Genomic DNA, 15,450 nt, shown 5'->3' with positions numbered 1-15,450 from the left:
TCGCCCCACTTTAATTTTAAGGACTTGAACCCTGATGCGCACACTTTCTGGAGCCGGACTGGCATTAGAGCGGGACATGATATCAATAAACGATAGAACGGAGGCAACCTTTCAGAGATGCCGATACCGGCTGCAACCACTGGAGGCGCTAGAGCCCCGCTTGGCACAGACAGCGGGAGAAAGAGATTCCCTGGCTCCTTTCCAAAAGGAAACCAGGATAATAAGATTGTAGACAGAGAAGGAGGAGGAGTGAGAGGTGGAGCCCTTCAGAAACAAACATCCACACTAAATACGAACACAGCCGCCGCCGCCAAGGGGTTGTGGGCTGGCTGCAGGCAGTATGGAGGCAAGCAGAAGCTGCGCACCTGCTCAGGTAGAGAGGGCTCTGCCGGAATCGGGGGGTTAGGTCCCGGTGCCCCGCGGGGTCCTCCCCGCTGGGAGCGGATTCTCCGTGGACACCCAGCCTCTGCCACTCTGGTTTTCATTGAATCCGCCCTGAGGGGGCTGTTTCTGCGAAGTGGCCGGGGAAGCAGAAAGAATTGGTTTGCGTTGGCGCAGCTCATGATGTCTGCAGGTGCTGCTTGAAAAGAAGGACCCTGCCGCCTGCTGCGCTGCGGGTCGTGCTCAGCATTAGCCGCCGTCGGGAGGAAAGGAACCTGTTTGGGGTGCTGCTGGTCCTATTCGTCATCGGATGCACCGTTGGGGGCGAACGAAGCTGTCTGGGTTCTACTTCAAGCCCCAATGTGTAGGTGGGGTCTCCACAACCCTATTCTTGATCGCCCCCTGTATGAAGAGATGGGGGCTGTTTGAGGTGCCACAGGTGCTCCCTGCCACCAGCCACGTTTGGGACAGCCGGAAGCTTTTGTTAAAGTAGAAGACGCTCGGCTGGAGCAGAAGGCAGCAGAATATCGTGGAAGCGCTGCCGGTCCTGTTCACCATCAGCCGTAGTTCCTGTTTGTCATCGGCCGCACCATGGGCGACCCGGAGAATGCTGGGACAGGCCCCCCGCTTAAGGGGAAGGCCCCGAAGGAGCGCGGGGGCAAGAAGCCCCGCGGGCTGTTCCGGAGGAAGTCGCTGCGCTCCGTGGGGGAGTTCATGAGCAGGGTCCTGAAAGCACTGAGCACTCTATCCCACCTGGGTGGGGAGGCGGGGAGGGCCGGCGAGGCCGAGGATGACGACGGGGGGTTCAAGAGGAAGCGGGGGGATACTGCTGCGCCGTGCCCAGACGATGCCCACCCGTGGGAGGCGACCCACGAAGCCCACCCCAAGGGAGTGGTCCATGGCGGAGACGACAACAACAACCACATGGGGAGAGCCCGGGTCTCTGGCGAGAGGATGTCGCTTGGGTCGGGGGGCTCAGAAAAGACCCCCGGCGTTCAGGGCCTGAAAAACCATGGCAACACCTGCTTCATGAACGCCGTGGTCCAGTGCCTGAGCAACACGGACTTGCTGGCTGAGTACCTGGGATTAGGACGGTACGAGCTGCAGTTGGGGCGGGCCGGGAGCGATCGGGGAGAGCCGCCTGCTGGCAGGGGAGAGGTGACCCAGCAGCTGGCCTCCCTGGTCCGAGCACTGTGGACACTGGACTACACCCCACAACTTTCAGTAGAGTTCAAGGTAAGTGGAAACCCCGTGCACATGTCCGCCTCTTTCCTTTTATAAAAGATAGAACTTAAGAGCGACATGTCATGTTTCTAAGCGCTCTCACTCGTGTCACACACGGTAATTGCCCAGGAACACGGTGGTCAGTCAAGTGTGCAAAGAGGTCACATGCCGTCACACACAGCATGCCACGTGCTAGACCCGGGAATTATGTGGTATGTTTGTATAGTAACGTATTGCTCAGTGCGTCAATGCACTCGGTGCTGCGAGGTCTCAGAAATACCTAATATTATTTCTAGAGGGAAACGAAACTGCAAATGCTGTATGAATCGAAGTGACATAACATCCAATATGAGCTCGTGGTTCTTGTCTCTGAGTACAGGGGGCGGGACTATACCAGGTACCTCGGCCATGACAGCAATGGGGGGGGGGGGGCTGATGGCTGTAGGGTTGGTACTCTAGAATGCGGGGTGGGGGCGAATTTGGGGGTGTACCTACTGGTATCCAGAACTTCGGGGTTGCATGACAAGGGTCGGTCAAGTGCGCGTGAAGGGGGGCAGGTCTCTGTCTGGGTGTCAGACTATGGCTGGGAGGGTGTCGCAGGAAGGAGTCTGGATGATCCTGGATGGCCGTGAGAGTGTAGTCCAGGTGGGTGCTGCGGCTTCAATGATTAATGTAAGCTTCTGGAGGGTTGACTGGGGGGGGTGCTATAAGTGGGCGCTTAGGCTCCAGGGTCTGCTACACTCTATCCTCCATTAGAACAGGGTTGTGAGTGTCAACGGGAGAGGTGTCGGCTTGTGGGGGGGCGGGGGCACTTCTTGGGCTAGGAGGATACAATGGGCAGCACGTGGGCACCAGTTGGTTAGGGCTGGGGGCTGCAGGGGCACGCGGGGACGCCAGAATATAGGGGTCGTGCCCGGGCCAGGCTCCAGGCCGCACACCTGCCAAGGTGCTCCGGGTGACAGCAGTGTGTGTGTGGGTCGGAGTGCAGGGACCGGACTGAGCGCTCTGCGCGGGAGGGGCCGTCTAGGCGGCTTAATGATTCTCTAGGCTGTCGGGGAGGCACGGCTGGCTCCTGCTACTTGCAATGACACATCCGTGTGTGGATACTGGTGGCTTGAAGCGTTTCCCCGGGTCAATCACTATAGCATGTTTCCCTTCCGCGGGTGTCTCGCAGGGCAGCCATCATGAACTCGGTCTGAGCTCCGCGTGCGGTCTCTCCCTCTCTCGTGTATCTACCTTTCTGCCCCTGGGTCTCTCTCTCCCTGCATTCCCTTTCTCTCTGCATCACGTCTCTCCCGCCCACGGGGCGCAGTCTGCACCCTTCACCTGTCCTGCGCACCTCTAGCTCGCCCTGTACCCCGTGCCCTGTGCACAAAGTCTTCTTGTCGTCCCCAAACCCCCACTCCAGGGCTCAGCACACACTTTCTCTATATCCATCTGCACCATTGCAGGGTCTGGGGCGGTTGTCCTGTAAGGTCACGGCTGTTATTCACGTTTACTGTAGTGAAAGTGCTTTGGTGAGAAGGTGGCACGTTGGTTTGGCGCTACTCTCCTGTTAACACACGTCAGACTCGTGCTAGTATCTACTACAATGGACACTGTTAAATTATGTATATAGTGTGTGTCGCCATTGTGGGGGTGGGGGAGTTGTGCACTCTACACTCTCTCGAGTCCTTTCCGCGTTCCTTTTCTCCCAACTGAGACTCACGGCAACAGATTGTGAGCAAGAAACGCACCGTTTACGAGGGTTTCCCCCATTGGTTCTTTGTACTTAGACTGGAGAACGTTCTGTGTCTAACGGTTCCCGTTTTTTGCTGGCAAGGGGCCAGATTCACATAGTTTGCCCCACCAATCTGAGCACACTCGGGCGGTCACTCACAGGGACGTCAACGGGGCCTTTCAACCGTTGCAGCATAAGCCCCAGCCCCAGAACAGCTGTCCCCATGATGGCAGTCTTATGACACCGCAGCATACTTTTCATGACATTAAAGGTTCCTTTGTTAACGCACACAGATTACAGGCTGCCTTTGCTGCCCCACTGCAGAGTTTTTATCGCCATTTTGCCTTTCTCGTCTAAATTAGCCCTTTTCTGACAGAGCGAGTACCTGCTTTTCAGTGGCTTTTCAGTGTTTCAGCTGGCCGCCTGTCCCGTGATATCTGCATCTATTAACCCCGTCGATGCATTTGTTTCCATCATAGTTTAAGCGCCCCATGAGTGCCTCGGACTGTTTTACCAAGCACTAGGTACGAGGGCCCCCAAACGTCATGCTAAAATGGGCCCCCACAAGACACGACACATCTTCAACCGGCCCAAGTCGCTCTCCTTTAAGCTTCAGGTGCAGGAACCCATCGGGATCAATCAATTGCAGTCGATCATCTCCAGAAGGGCGGGACAAACGCCGCCCTGGACCCGGCTCGCAAGATGAACGAACACGCCCCAAGGAAAGTGGCGGCCAAAGGCATCGTAAAGATGACGAGGGTGGGGTGCTAACTGTCACAGCATCTGGGCGAGACAGCTTGATTGATGTGCTTGATTACGCTGGGATTGTATCACTGGGGACTGTACCAGTCGGAGTGCAGTGGTGCGGGCGGCGAGGAAATGGGTGAATAATCAGTGACAGGTGTTTGAAGGGATTTTCTCGCTGCTGGCTTCAGGAATTCCAATGAATCTCAGCTGCTATAACATGACGCTGTGGTCAGTAGCATCACGCGTGTGGCATAGCAGCACCACGTTGCATTTGATTAACTTCCAATATACGCACCATCCTTACAGTGTTTGTGCCTTGGGTTGTGGCACTATTACGTATTTCTCCCAGGCTTCCCCGCGAAATTCCCACGGATTCTGCCATGATAGGAGGGGGGGGGGTGTGACGGGTGGGGTGGGGTTTCTCAGGGGTCAGACGGAAAGGTCTGACACTGCCCGTTCAGAGCAGTCCACTGTGGGGGCCCCACGCGACTCTCCAGCAGCCAATAACGGTGCCCACACATCGATCCGCTGGGTTGGGGCACGCAGGGTTCTTTTTTGGTTGGGCAGCAGTTGGCGACCTTCCTGTGAAGACATGGGTCCCGATTCATTGAATTATGTACGTGTAAAACTGGGATGTGCGTGCTTCTGTTTGACGAATGGGGATTTGCGGGAAGAGTGGCACGCACATCCCCGTTTTGCACGCACATAATTCAATGAATCGTGGCCTTGGAGCCTGGTCCTCCCAGGGCACACCATCAGGTCACTTTCACTTACTCTTTTTGTGGGTTTTGATGACGGTAAATCCTTCCTTCAACTTCCGAGCCATGAAGGGTTGTAGAGCATGCTTGAAGGCGTTGGCCACCTCCAATAGATGACACTGATATCAGTGTCTCAGTTACAGAGGCCTTGAACACGGCAGGGTCAATTGTTGGGAAGCAACACTTATCGCTGCCTAGAGTCTTCTGACTACACCTCCATGTCAAAGGCCTTTGGAATAGACTGTGTTCACAACAGAGTTCCAACAACTACTTCTTCTGAGAGTTCAAAGGAGGACAGGGTTTTGGGTCCTTATAAAGACTCAATATAACAGCGGATTGGTCCAAAGCAAGCCGACATAAGAAGCCCAAACCATGCTGTTGTCAAAGATCTAATTTCACATTATATTCAGAGTCCTCTGCCTGCAGGAAATGAGGAGGGCTGGCAGTTGTAGAGCGCGCTAGCAGAAACCAAGGTGGTAGAACCCCGCCCTCTCTCAGCCTCCCTCACTCCTCTGGCTACTTTGTCTCAGCCCGCTTACCATGTCTTCTGACTTTGAAAAGTACTCTAGTTGTCAGCACACTGGTCTGAGAGTGTCTTTGTTAGGCTAGTTTTGCCTTTGAAGCGCTGGTTCGCAGGGTACACACCAACAGAGTATTCATGTGGTGTGGGACAAAGGTGTTCCCCTTCCTCCAGCAGTATCAAAAGGCAGCTTCCTGGCCATTGACCCACATGACTGTTGTCGGGGTGATTTTCCCGGGGGCCGGCAGAGCCGTCCGTGGACCTCCGGGGCTGGGGAGGCCCCAACTCCTCCCGTGTCCCAAAAGGAGTATGAGACACACCCAAGAGCAAGGTAATAACCGCTGTTTATTAGAGTAACGCCAGGGATACACTCAGACCATATGCATCCGGAGAGGCTCTAGTCGTTAGTGGGGCTCGCAGGCCCTTTTTACAGCAGTATGACGCGCTACTTGCGTCACCTGGGAAAATCATCACAAAACCTAACGCTGCTTCGGGTTGGTTCCCCGAGTGGTAATATTAGTGGATAAGGACGGGTCAGGTGGTACACTTGGGCTGCCCCTAACAGTTGCTACACCGAAATTGTTACAAGGGGACACTTGGTGATTGGCAAAAGGTAATGTCGTCAGTGATGAGCCCCTTGTGTTATGATTGGTTCTCCCGCGATCCCCCGAGCCTGGGACCATCGCCGTTCCCAGCTCGCGGTGTACCTGGCGTTGGCAAAAATGTGCAACTATGTTTTTGTGGCGGACAATGGACAGGTATGCATAATGGCTGGTGTGCATGTCTTTCCCATCGCTGTAGGTGTCCAACTTGTCGCTTCGTTGTTGCAGACTGTGTCCCAGACGTGGGATACTGGCGACTTTCTGTCTCGTGAGCTTGCACCTTGTCAGTTCGGCTTGGTCATGTTTGGAGAGACCGTAGCAGGAGCCGAATTATGAGCATTATATTTGTATTTCGCCTCTGAGGAGCATTTGGCATTGGCAGGTGTAACTTTGGCGCTGGGAGCGCGCCATGTGGGTTGCAACATTGCAGCCTTGGCTGTGGGCTCTCGTTGGGGCTCGTTCTGCATGATCAGCACTTGCATTTTCGTTCTGGGATGATTTTCGTTTGCGAGGCTCCTGCCCGGGGACTCTTGCTTGCGGCCTACTTGGGCCTAGTTTCTGGGTAGCGGCACATAAACCATAATATGGGGATCGCGGGGCGACATAGTGTCACAAGCAGGATTAGGTATACATGGTGGCGTCTTCATAGGGATAGGTAGCGAGGAAGCATCAGCAAGCGTATACATGAGCTCTTCAGACGTCTTGCATTTCTGCGGTGCTGTAGAAGGCCTATGTGAAAAATAACAATGATGCATGTCTGTGGGTGTGTCAGTCACCTACGTCATAGCACTGAGAATGTTCTTCGTGTGGGTTGGTGTGTGAGTGACCAGTGTGCATGGTGGCACGTGTGTTGTCTGTTGGCTATGTCGTCATGGCATCTCTAACGATGTGAATAATTGTGGCTGTTGTTCTAGTCGATCGGGTCCATGTCGCAGGCGTCGGCTTGACCGGGGCATGATAGTGGGCATGCTCCTTGTGCATGTGGGCCACGAACACATGGTACCTTGTCATCTGGTAAGGAGGTGAACGGGTCAAACTCCTCTCGCGGGGGGTGCTTAGGCCGTGAAACCCTAGGCCAGGTTCTGGATGAGAATGGGGGAGGGTGTTTTCCCATTTTCCCATTTCACTGTTTTGCAGACACCAAGACCAGGTGGCTAATACATATCACTGTCATAGCTGACCACTGCTGTCCTAGCAGCTGACATTAATATGATATCAAATTGTTTTGGCTTTTTAATTGTGTGACCCAACTAGCCACCATACTGCAACCAGGCATGATTCGTATTTATAAGTGTTACGTGCCACCAGGTTGATTTAAACACAATTATGTTTTTGAATCTGAGGTGCAGTGGATTCGAAATCCACCTATGACTTTTGGAACTTTGTGTTCTAGCAGCTGTCAGGAATGCACATGTGACATTTGAACATGCCCTGCTGTTACTGCAGAGCAGGTGCTGTAGGTGTCAGGAGACTGGCACAGAAAAGTTACATTAAGGCACTGTGCTTTTGGCATGGAGCTTTATGAAAGAGGGTGGGGCTGATTCGCAGACCTCCTTTTCAGACCACCATTTCAGAAACCTAATTACCTACATCATTTTATATAATGACCATAAAAAAATCTCGAGCTACTCCGATGGATTCTGTCTGAGTATCCTTAAGAATTCACATCTCCAAATACACCTTCTTCAACTTGCTGAGGCTACTGCACTGACAAACTGTCAATCAATGGATACATGCATGCTTCACAAAGGAGTTCAGGCGTTTATGTCCCAAGCTTCAAGAAGGAAATATCCCAAACAATATACTATAATTTTTTCAGGGTATGCATAAGAACTCTTGAATCCACTCATCGCCTGTATTGCGTTGGATCAACCCTCTCCTCTTTTCTCTTGTGGAGAAAGCTCAAAACGTTCGTGTAATTGTTCACTGGTCTGGTCTCTTACAACATCACCATCAGACCAGGAATTACTCTCGTCCCCAACCTACCTGTCAAATGTTAATTTACTAAGCTCTGACACCCACACATTCTTGGACATCCTGATCACTCGTTTGTTGTCTTACTTCTAAAATGTTTCCCATTTAAACACTTTGTTAGAACGGGGAAGAATTTCCCATTTACACCCCCCAACAACCCCTTGCAAAAATGTCCAGGCCGAACCACACACATGTCCTTGCCTATCTCTTGGATCCCAACCCACAATGTCCCAAAAACTCCTGGTTTGCTAGTTTAACACTTAAGCTGCAAATGCCTAGTGAATAGGGGCTCGGGTGGCTTGTTGGAGCCCGCACTCGAATATTCACTTTGCCAGTCAGCATATAGTACGTGAAGTCCTGTTTGACTGCTCACACTCCAGCTCGTGGAGGCAGTGTTTCTTTTCTTGAAAGTCACGTGAATTGGGTGACATTTTGGTAGTTTGCGAAAGAATATGGGCCTGTTCCTTTTTTTTTTTTTTAGCCATAGGTGGAGGGTGGCTTGTCCAATCGGAACATGTATTAGCACTGGCAAAGCCAACCATTTTTAGCTTTTGTGTAAGCATGACATAGTCATTTTCAAGGCACTGCCATAACAATACTCCCTGTTCTATGTCAACAGCTGGGAAATGGTGTGAGTACCTGGGCATCTGATGTCAATGCCTGGTAAATGCCCAATACCTATACACAAGCCAAATCTTTTAGCTTGGCCAATGGTTTTTTTGACTTGAGTGCAAGGAACAGATGCGAGAACCCATATATTGCTTAGCAATCAAGTGGCTGCAGTCACACTTGGTGAGATGTATTTATTCGACCGGGAGCTAATTTAGAGCAGCTATTTAGGCATTGACTCTCGGAGAACTGCTTAGATATACGACTGTCGGGCCTTATATTGCACAAGGTTTGATATTGTTGTGATAAAGCTAGCTCAAGGAGATTCCAGGAACTGTGTTTTGGGGGAGGGGCAGGTAGTTTGGAGGAAAGCAATGGGGATTTCCATGGACCTGGGTGGTCAGTGCAGGGGCAAATGACAACAGGCTGTCTGTCCTTCACATCCCTTTCTTTTCCCGATCCACCATATCCAGGGGCGTACCGCCACGGTGTGCGCATGGAGCGCCCAGGCACTCCCATGGTCAGACAGTTGTAGGATGAAGTGTCCTTGCGGGTCTGGAGGAGTGTGCTTGGACCAGAGCAGCCTTCCTGCTGCGCCAGCAATTCGTTGTATTTCTGGTTTTCCGTGGAGCTGCAATTTCCAGCTCGATTGCCAGATAAGTGCTGTCAGCAGGTAAGGGGGGAATGGGTTTGAGGGCAGGCCGATCTTCTGAGATCCTTTCATACACAACATGTCGGAGCTTCAGGAAAAGTGCTCATGTGGGGTGTGATAACCGAGGGGGCCCACGTGCTGTTAAAGGCGCGCCCGAGCCGCTTAAAAATGTACAAAAGGAACTGCTGCTTTTGCAACCAAACCCGCACGTGTTTATTCACATAATGCAAAACATGCCACCTGCCGGTTTCAAATGATGAAAAAAAGCAGCTGCCCTGTATTAAGGATGCAACCAAAGCACTGCATGGTTTATATTCATGTCAAGGTATCCCAGTGTCTCATGTGGCCAGGGCTTCCAGCCCTGCCTCCCTTTTTCTTGCTTTCTGTCAATTGCAGCTCAGCATTTAACTGCAGCAAGCAGAGCAGTGTGCAGAGGAACACACTGCAGAGGAGGCAGCGCTCACAATCGACGTGAGGCTAGTTGGAGCTCTGCTTATCTCTTGGCACTTTGGAGCCATTGTTGCGAACTGCTGCACGCACAATCGGGGGCAGAGACTGTTGTTTTTCCCGGCAGGGGGATAAGGGGCTGAGGGGGGTAGAGGGAGGAGGGGGGGGAGAGCAGGAAGGGGTGGACGTAGGGTGCGGAGGGCGTAGCATCAAAAAACATTCCCATTGTAACGTATAGGGACTGTCGCACAATTGGCCTTTCCTGGTGGTGGGGTGGGGGATGGGTAGGGGGTTGGGTGCGGGTGGTGCCCCTGCACCCTATCAATTTAATTATGCTCTGCCCCTTGACCAGGGGTTGACTGGGAATCAAAAGAGGACCTGGAAATAAAATTCAAAGTGGCCACATGTTACACATTTTCAGCAAGCCCAACGCTTTTTCTATGAGAACATTTGAAAATAAAATAGGTTACCACACAAGTGGCCCAGGGTGCAGAGGCCTACCTGGAAATCCTCAGACTTCCCTACAGGCCAGTCCACCCCTGTCCTTGACATGGAAAGGTCTCTACAAATGGAAGGAGGTTGCACTTGGAAGCCATTCTGCCTAGGGATGGGATTTCTCAAGGTTTCAAACACTCGGGGAGTGCTGAATTGGGCCTGATCCTACTAGCAGGACGTCATTTCCCCAAAATGCCAGGAGTAGTGGAAGTGACATCACACGACCCTTGGCCCCCTGATGACATCACAGGAAGTGATGTCTTTTGACCCCGCCCCAAAGTGATATCGCGGGTAGCGATGGAACACGACATTTCACCCGTTGACAAAACAGGAAGTGGCATCACATAGCATTGTACACTACGAAAAATATGGTTAGGATATCACTATAATGTGATGTACATTTCACACAAGAATGGATCGCCATATGTATCATTAAGATCAGTGTGTATAGGCCCATATTACCAAATTACTGTGAATGCAAGCAGACGTCCATGACCAAATGATAATGTGCTTAGCGCTTTATATAGACAAAATATACACCCAATATCACTCAACCTGTGTTGGTACTCATTTATCGACTTCAGAAGGATGAAAGGCTGAGTGAGGTCTTTAAGAACAGACTAAATCAGTGACTCACCCCCTGAAGTGTGCCTGAAATAAACATTTAATGAGCCTAGCCATTATTGTATAGAATTCCAGAAAGACACATTATTTGGTATTCCTATTCTTTCTCGTTTAGTGTCAGTGCTGAAAGTGTTAGACTTGTGGCACTCCTGTTCTTATTTTTCTTCTTTTTTAAAGGGCCCTGAACAAGAAAGCCAGGCACTCCAGGAGCTTGCATAACAAAAAACTTTTGTTGTTGTTTTTGTTTTTTTAGAGGTCGCAAGGGAGACCAGAGGTCTCAGTTGCGACCTCTGGCGACCCCTAAATGACGTCCCTGCCTACTAGTGAGAAAATATGTTCAGCCCAGATAGTTTGCGTGTGCAGGGAATTAGGAAGGCTTCATGCATGCGGGTTTATTCCTTTCATATGGAGCACAGTAAACGGTCAAATGGTGATTTGACAGCAAAATGGCATAAGTGATGCTGCTCTGCCCGTAAGTTTGGTATTTGTGTCATGTGCCCATGCACAGGGGTAGAGTGGTCCAACATTGCCACCTTATGGTGGAACACTCCCTCCATTAATCAGATAGCAGGGGCAGCTTGGTCATTATGGGGGCGATTGGGCATAGAGATACCACGCATTATGGAAGAAACAAGCAGCCATCCAGGTCAAAACACTCACCACTCCAGCTGCAGCAAGTTGTGCGTGGCCAGGGGTGTCTTGCTTTGCTAGCCTTGCATGGCCCATTGGCCAAGAACGCTGGGGTGCGGCAGGCCCAAAAGTGCATAGGCGGTGCCCCTGTGACTCCTCATGTTCAGAGGCACTGGGGCTGTGAGATGGGGGCACCCAGTCTTCACCGCACAGGTTTCCTGCCTCCTGTCTGGAGCTGCACAGGAGCTGGGGGACCTTTTGCAGTCGTCTGTCAGCTGGAGCGGAGGCATCGCACAGTTGAGGCAAAAAAAAATACATTGTGGGCGCGATTCACTGAATTTTTTGTACGGTTCAAAGTGACTTTGCACTGCCGACACAAACCCTGGTTCATGGAACTATGCAATGTATATTTTTGCAATGTTAAGGACGTGCAAAGTCATTTTGTACTGCAAAAATGACAATGGACTGGCATTGTTCCATAAATCGGGCCCAAAGTGTCTATAAATCTATGCGTGCATGGGAGGGGTTGTGTACGTGTTAATATGTCCGCATATGAATGTGGGTGCAATGATTATGGGGGGTGTGTGTGTGTCTGTGTCTGTGTCTGTGTCTGTGTGTCTGTCATTTCTTTTCCTACCATAGAAGTTACCTCGCACACCCCAATTCACTCGGGGGAAAGGAGGCTGTGAGGTAGGGACACAAGGTTTGTGTGTGAGTTTGAGTTGCTTTTTTATTGTTTTGTCTATTCATCCCATTTTCTGTTGTTCATCCATGTAGGGTGCCCTTGAAATAGCGATTATGTGATAATATGAGAACACAGCTCAGCAGTAAAATCCTAGCTCACTGAGCTATCTCTGATGCGGACCGACTGCGTCCGCTGAAAGGTACTATCCCTCAGGACGGGTTTCTCCACTTGATTGCATCGTGCAGCATGAAGGCTTTGCAAGAAAGTGGCCCAAACAAATGGTGCAGGCAGCAGTTGTGTGGCAGAGACAGGCTGTCTGATGCGGTTTATTCATAGCCGTAGAGCACCTTCAAAGAACACATTTGCTGTGGAATTCAAAAGAAGGTAGAATCGCATTTCGTCCCATATAACGGTGGCAGTGTTCTCCGGGCATCAACCATTGTAGTATCCAGGAGTTCTTGCCAGGGTGGGCCTGCACATTATACACTCGGGCCCAGGCTACTAAAGGGGAGACCTTTTTTGAGGGGTATTTTTTGTTTACATTATGTTTTTGCCCTGCTCCCGCAATCTTGGCCATTTTGAGCTATTCTACGCCTTAGAATAATTACAACTAGTTAGGACTTATTCACTGCATCGCAGTGAGTACCGGTAGCTTCTGTACACGCTGGTTTCCTCCACTTCGTAAAGAGAAGATTGGGTCCCGGCCAGACCAGGAAAGGCGTACACAGCTTCTGCTGATTGGAGCATTCACACGCCTGCTAATGGAAGAGCTACAGAAACAACACAATCCGCTTTGCTCACCCAGAATCCTTCCCTTAGGCACATTCTTGCTTCTTACAAAATATGCCAAAGCAGAGCTCTCAAATCCTGCGCTTTAACTCCTTGACATTTTGCCTACTTGCATATATTTTAAATGCAAGGCTACATAGACTTGTATGAAGTGAACCTAAACGTCAGAAAAGGTTCATTTTCACACCTGATAGGGAGCCCAAATGGAGATGTCTGCAAACTCCTGAAGTATGGATTCTCTTCTTTCGGACAAGCCCGTGATCCAGAAGGGTTTGTATGTCAGTCACCTGCTCGTAGTCATTGTTCGACGCATGCACGTGTCTTGGTACTATGCATAACTTTTTAAATCTGCTATTAAAGATTTGTTGAATCCCTTGCAACGGTTGGCCAGGGAAAGCCTCCCATTGGGGTCATTTGTGTTTGCTTTGGCAACAAGGTCTTTTTGCAGAGGCTCCAAGTGATTTCCTTTGTGATGGAGGCCTCCACATTGACCGCCCTTTCCCACATGGTTGCGCATCTCCAGTGCGCACTTGTACATGAGCGGCCAACACGCTGCATTCACAGTAAGATGTATTTTTCTCTTGTATCATTTGCATCCAAGGAAAGCACAGAAGTTGGTCGAATGATTTTATTTTATGAAGTGGAGTAAACCAAACTGCAGACAGTTCTGGTGCTTGCATTGTGTTTGAGTCCTATAGCACTTTTTCCAAAGTGTTGCACACATGCAGTAACGGTATCATTCATGAACCATGCAAGAATGCATCAACATAGGCAATACATGTGATTTGCAGTGAGGTAGAGGAGATGAGGTTTTAAGGCGGGAGCTGAATAGAGGGCAGCAAATCTAATGTGGGCAAAGGAGTCCAGTGTTTCGGTGCAAGTAATTGTAGTGAAAGCAAGATTGAGCACAGGGCGGAAGGGAGTTCACTAATCTTTCTACTCACTCCTCCCTTCCAGGCTCTCATCCTAGCTATCATGTGCACCCCTGGTGCCTCTCCCCTTTCACTCCTTCACCCGTCTGACTCCCTGTCACTAGGACACCCCACGCACTGACATTAATGGCACTCAATTGAGTGGATTTAAGATCGGCCTTAAGAGCCATCTACTCCCCCAAAGAGGGGGCTCAGACTCCTACTGTGCCATCATTTCTCCTACACCAATGACCCACCTCCCACAAACAGCATGACCACTGGATTACATGCCTGTACATATCTGTAAATTAAGGAGTGTATTTCATGCATATCTTGTGCTTCCATTTCCTTCCCCGCAACCTGTGGTTTAATTCTCTCCCCAGCAATTATTAATTCAAATTAATTTATTTTGAAGCAATTACTTTGAAATCACTTCAAAAAAACATGTAGTTATGGGCTAAGGGTGTGGGGGAAGGGGTTGCGTAGGGGTAGCAGCAAAGGAGAAGGGGATTATAGGGGACCCCCCAGCCCCAATTAAAAAAGAATTAGTTGTGAAATATCGAAGTCATTATTTACTTGCAAGTAATTACTGTCATCCTGACGTGTGAAGGTTTGTAAAGCACCCAGTGATTGGACTGCTTCAGCCAATAATATGCCATTTCAATTGTGACTCTAAGTGAAGCCCTTTTTTATTAGATGGTAAGATGGCTCGGCGGGATAAGCACTTGTTGCCCTGATCTGTGTTTGATCTGTGGGCAGCAGGTTCAAATCCCAGCATGGACGACTCAGTCTTTCATCTTTCCGAGATTAATAAAGGGAGTACCATTCGATTGGCTAATAATAATGTAAGAAAATATGCCCTATGTTAAGCGCTATGGATAAAAGCGCTATATAAACAACAAATTATTATAAATATTTTTTTCCAAGAAATGAATATACATATATAGAAACTTAAATTAACCATGCCGTGCTTGTCTGCCACCATCCTTAGCAACCAGTACTGGATTTGATCTTTCACTTTAAATGTTTTGGCCATCCTCAAAAGCGATTGTCATTAGAATCCTAAAATATCTCCTGTCAAAATATGCAAAATGTCATGCACTCCTTTTCTTCCAGGCTTGCCTGATAGTGTTCTGTACAATTCAGCTTCTTCACACAGTCCTTATCATACACACAACAAATAAACACTATTGCTTGACACTATAAGCAGTCAGGCGTGTTGACCTGGTCATTGTTTTTAATTATTTTGTTTTTTTTTACACGAGTTATTTTAGGTTGGAAAATGTCAGATAGTTGAACGTTGGATCTTAGGTAAAGTGAATGGCTATGGTTTAGTCCTAAAGGGGGCCTTACCAGCGCATCCAAAAAGGATGGCAAGAAGGGAGAACTTGTAATGATACTGATGGTCATTGGCGGTGTAACGAAATGACTACTGCTCTGCAGGAGTAGTGGATAAAAAGCCTACTTGCACACACTACTCCTAAACCAGCAGTGACCGAGTCATAAATGTGAAATGGGCACAACCCGACGGGTCTACCTCCTTTAGCACTTGTGGGGACGTGGACCGAGGGCAGGCTCTTCTCTTCAGGAGAGGTGGAGCTAGCAAAGTAGCATCAAACAGCAATAGTACATTTGTAGCAAAATAAAGGTAACATTCACGGTTGTATATACATGGGAGTCAT

General features: G+C 49.8%; 1 protein-coding gene across 1 annotated transcript in view; it reads left to right on the top strand.

The window, feature by feature from the left end:
* Positions 1-236: 236 nt before the first annotated feature.
* The window catches only part of USP43 (ubiquitin specific peptidase 43), a 1,531,566-nt gene continuing 1,516,352 nt past the window's right edge, over positions 237-15,450 (top strand). Inside the window, exon 1 of the mRNA XM_069654572.1 lies at positions 237-1,617. Coding sequence (XP_069510673.1) covers positions 973-1,617 — 645 coding nt within the window. The 5' untranslated portion in view covers positions 237-972. The remainder of the gene's footprint in view (positions 1,618-15,450) is intronic.

Source organism: Ambystoma mexicanum, chromosome 3q (genome assembly GCF_040938575.1).
Source record: "Ambystoma mexicanum isolate Mex_15411 chromosome 3q, UKY_AmexF1_1, whole genome shotgun sequence".
Taxonomy (NCBI): Eukaryota; Metazoa; Chordata; class Amphibia; order Caudata; family Ambystomatidae; genus Ambystoma; species Ambystoma mexicanum.
Note: the sequence above shows the minus strand (reverse complement) of the source record. Positions and strands in the feature narration are given on the sequence as shown.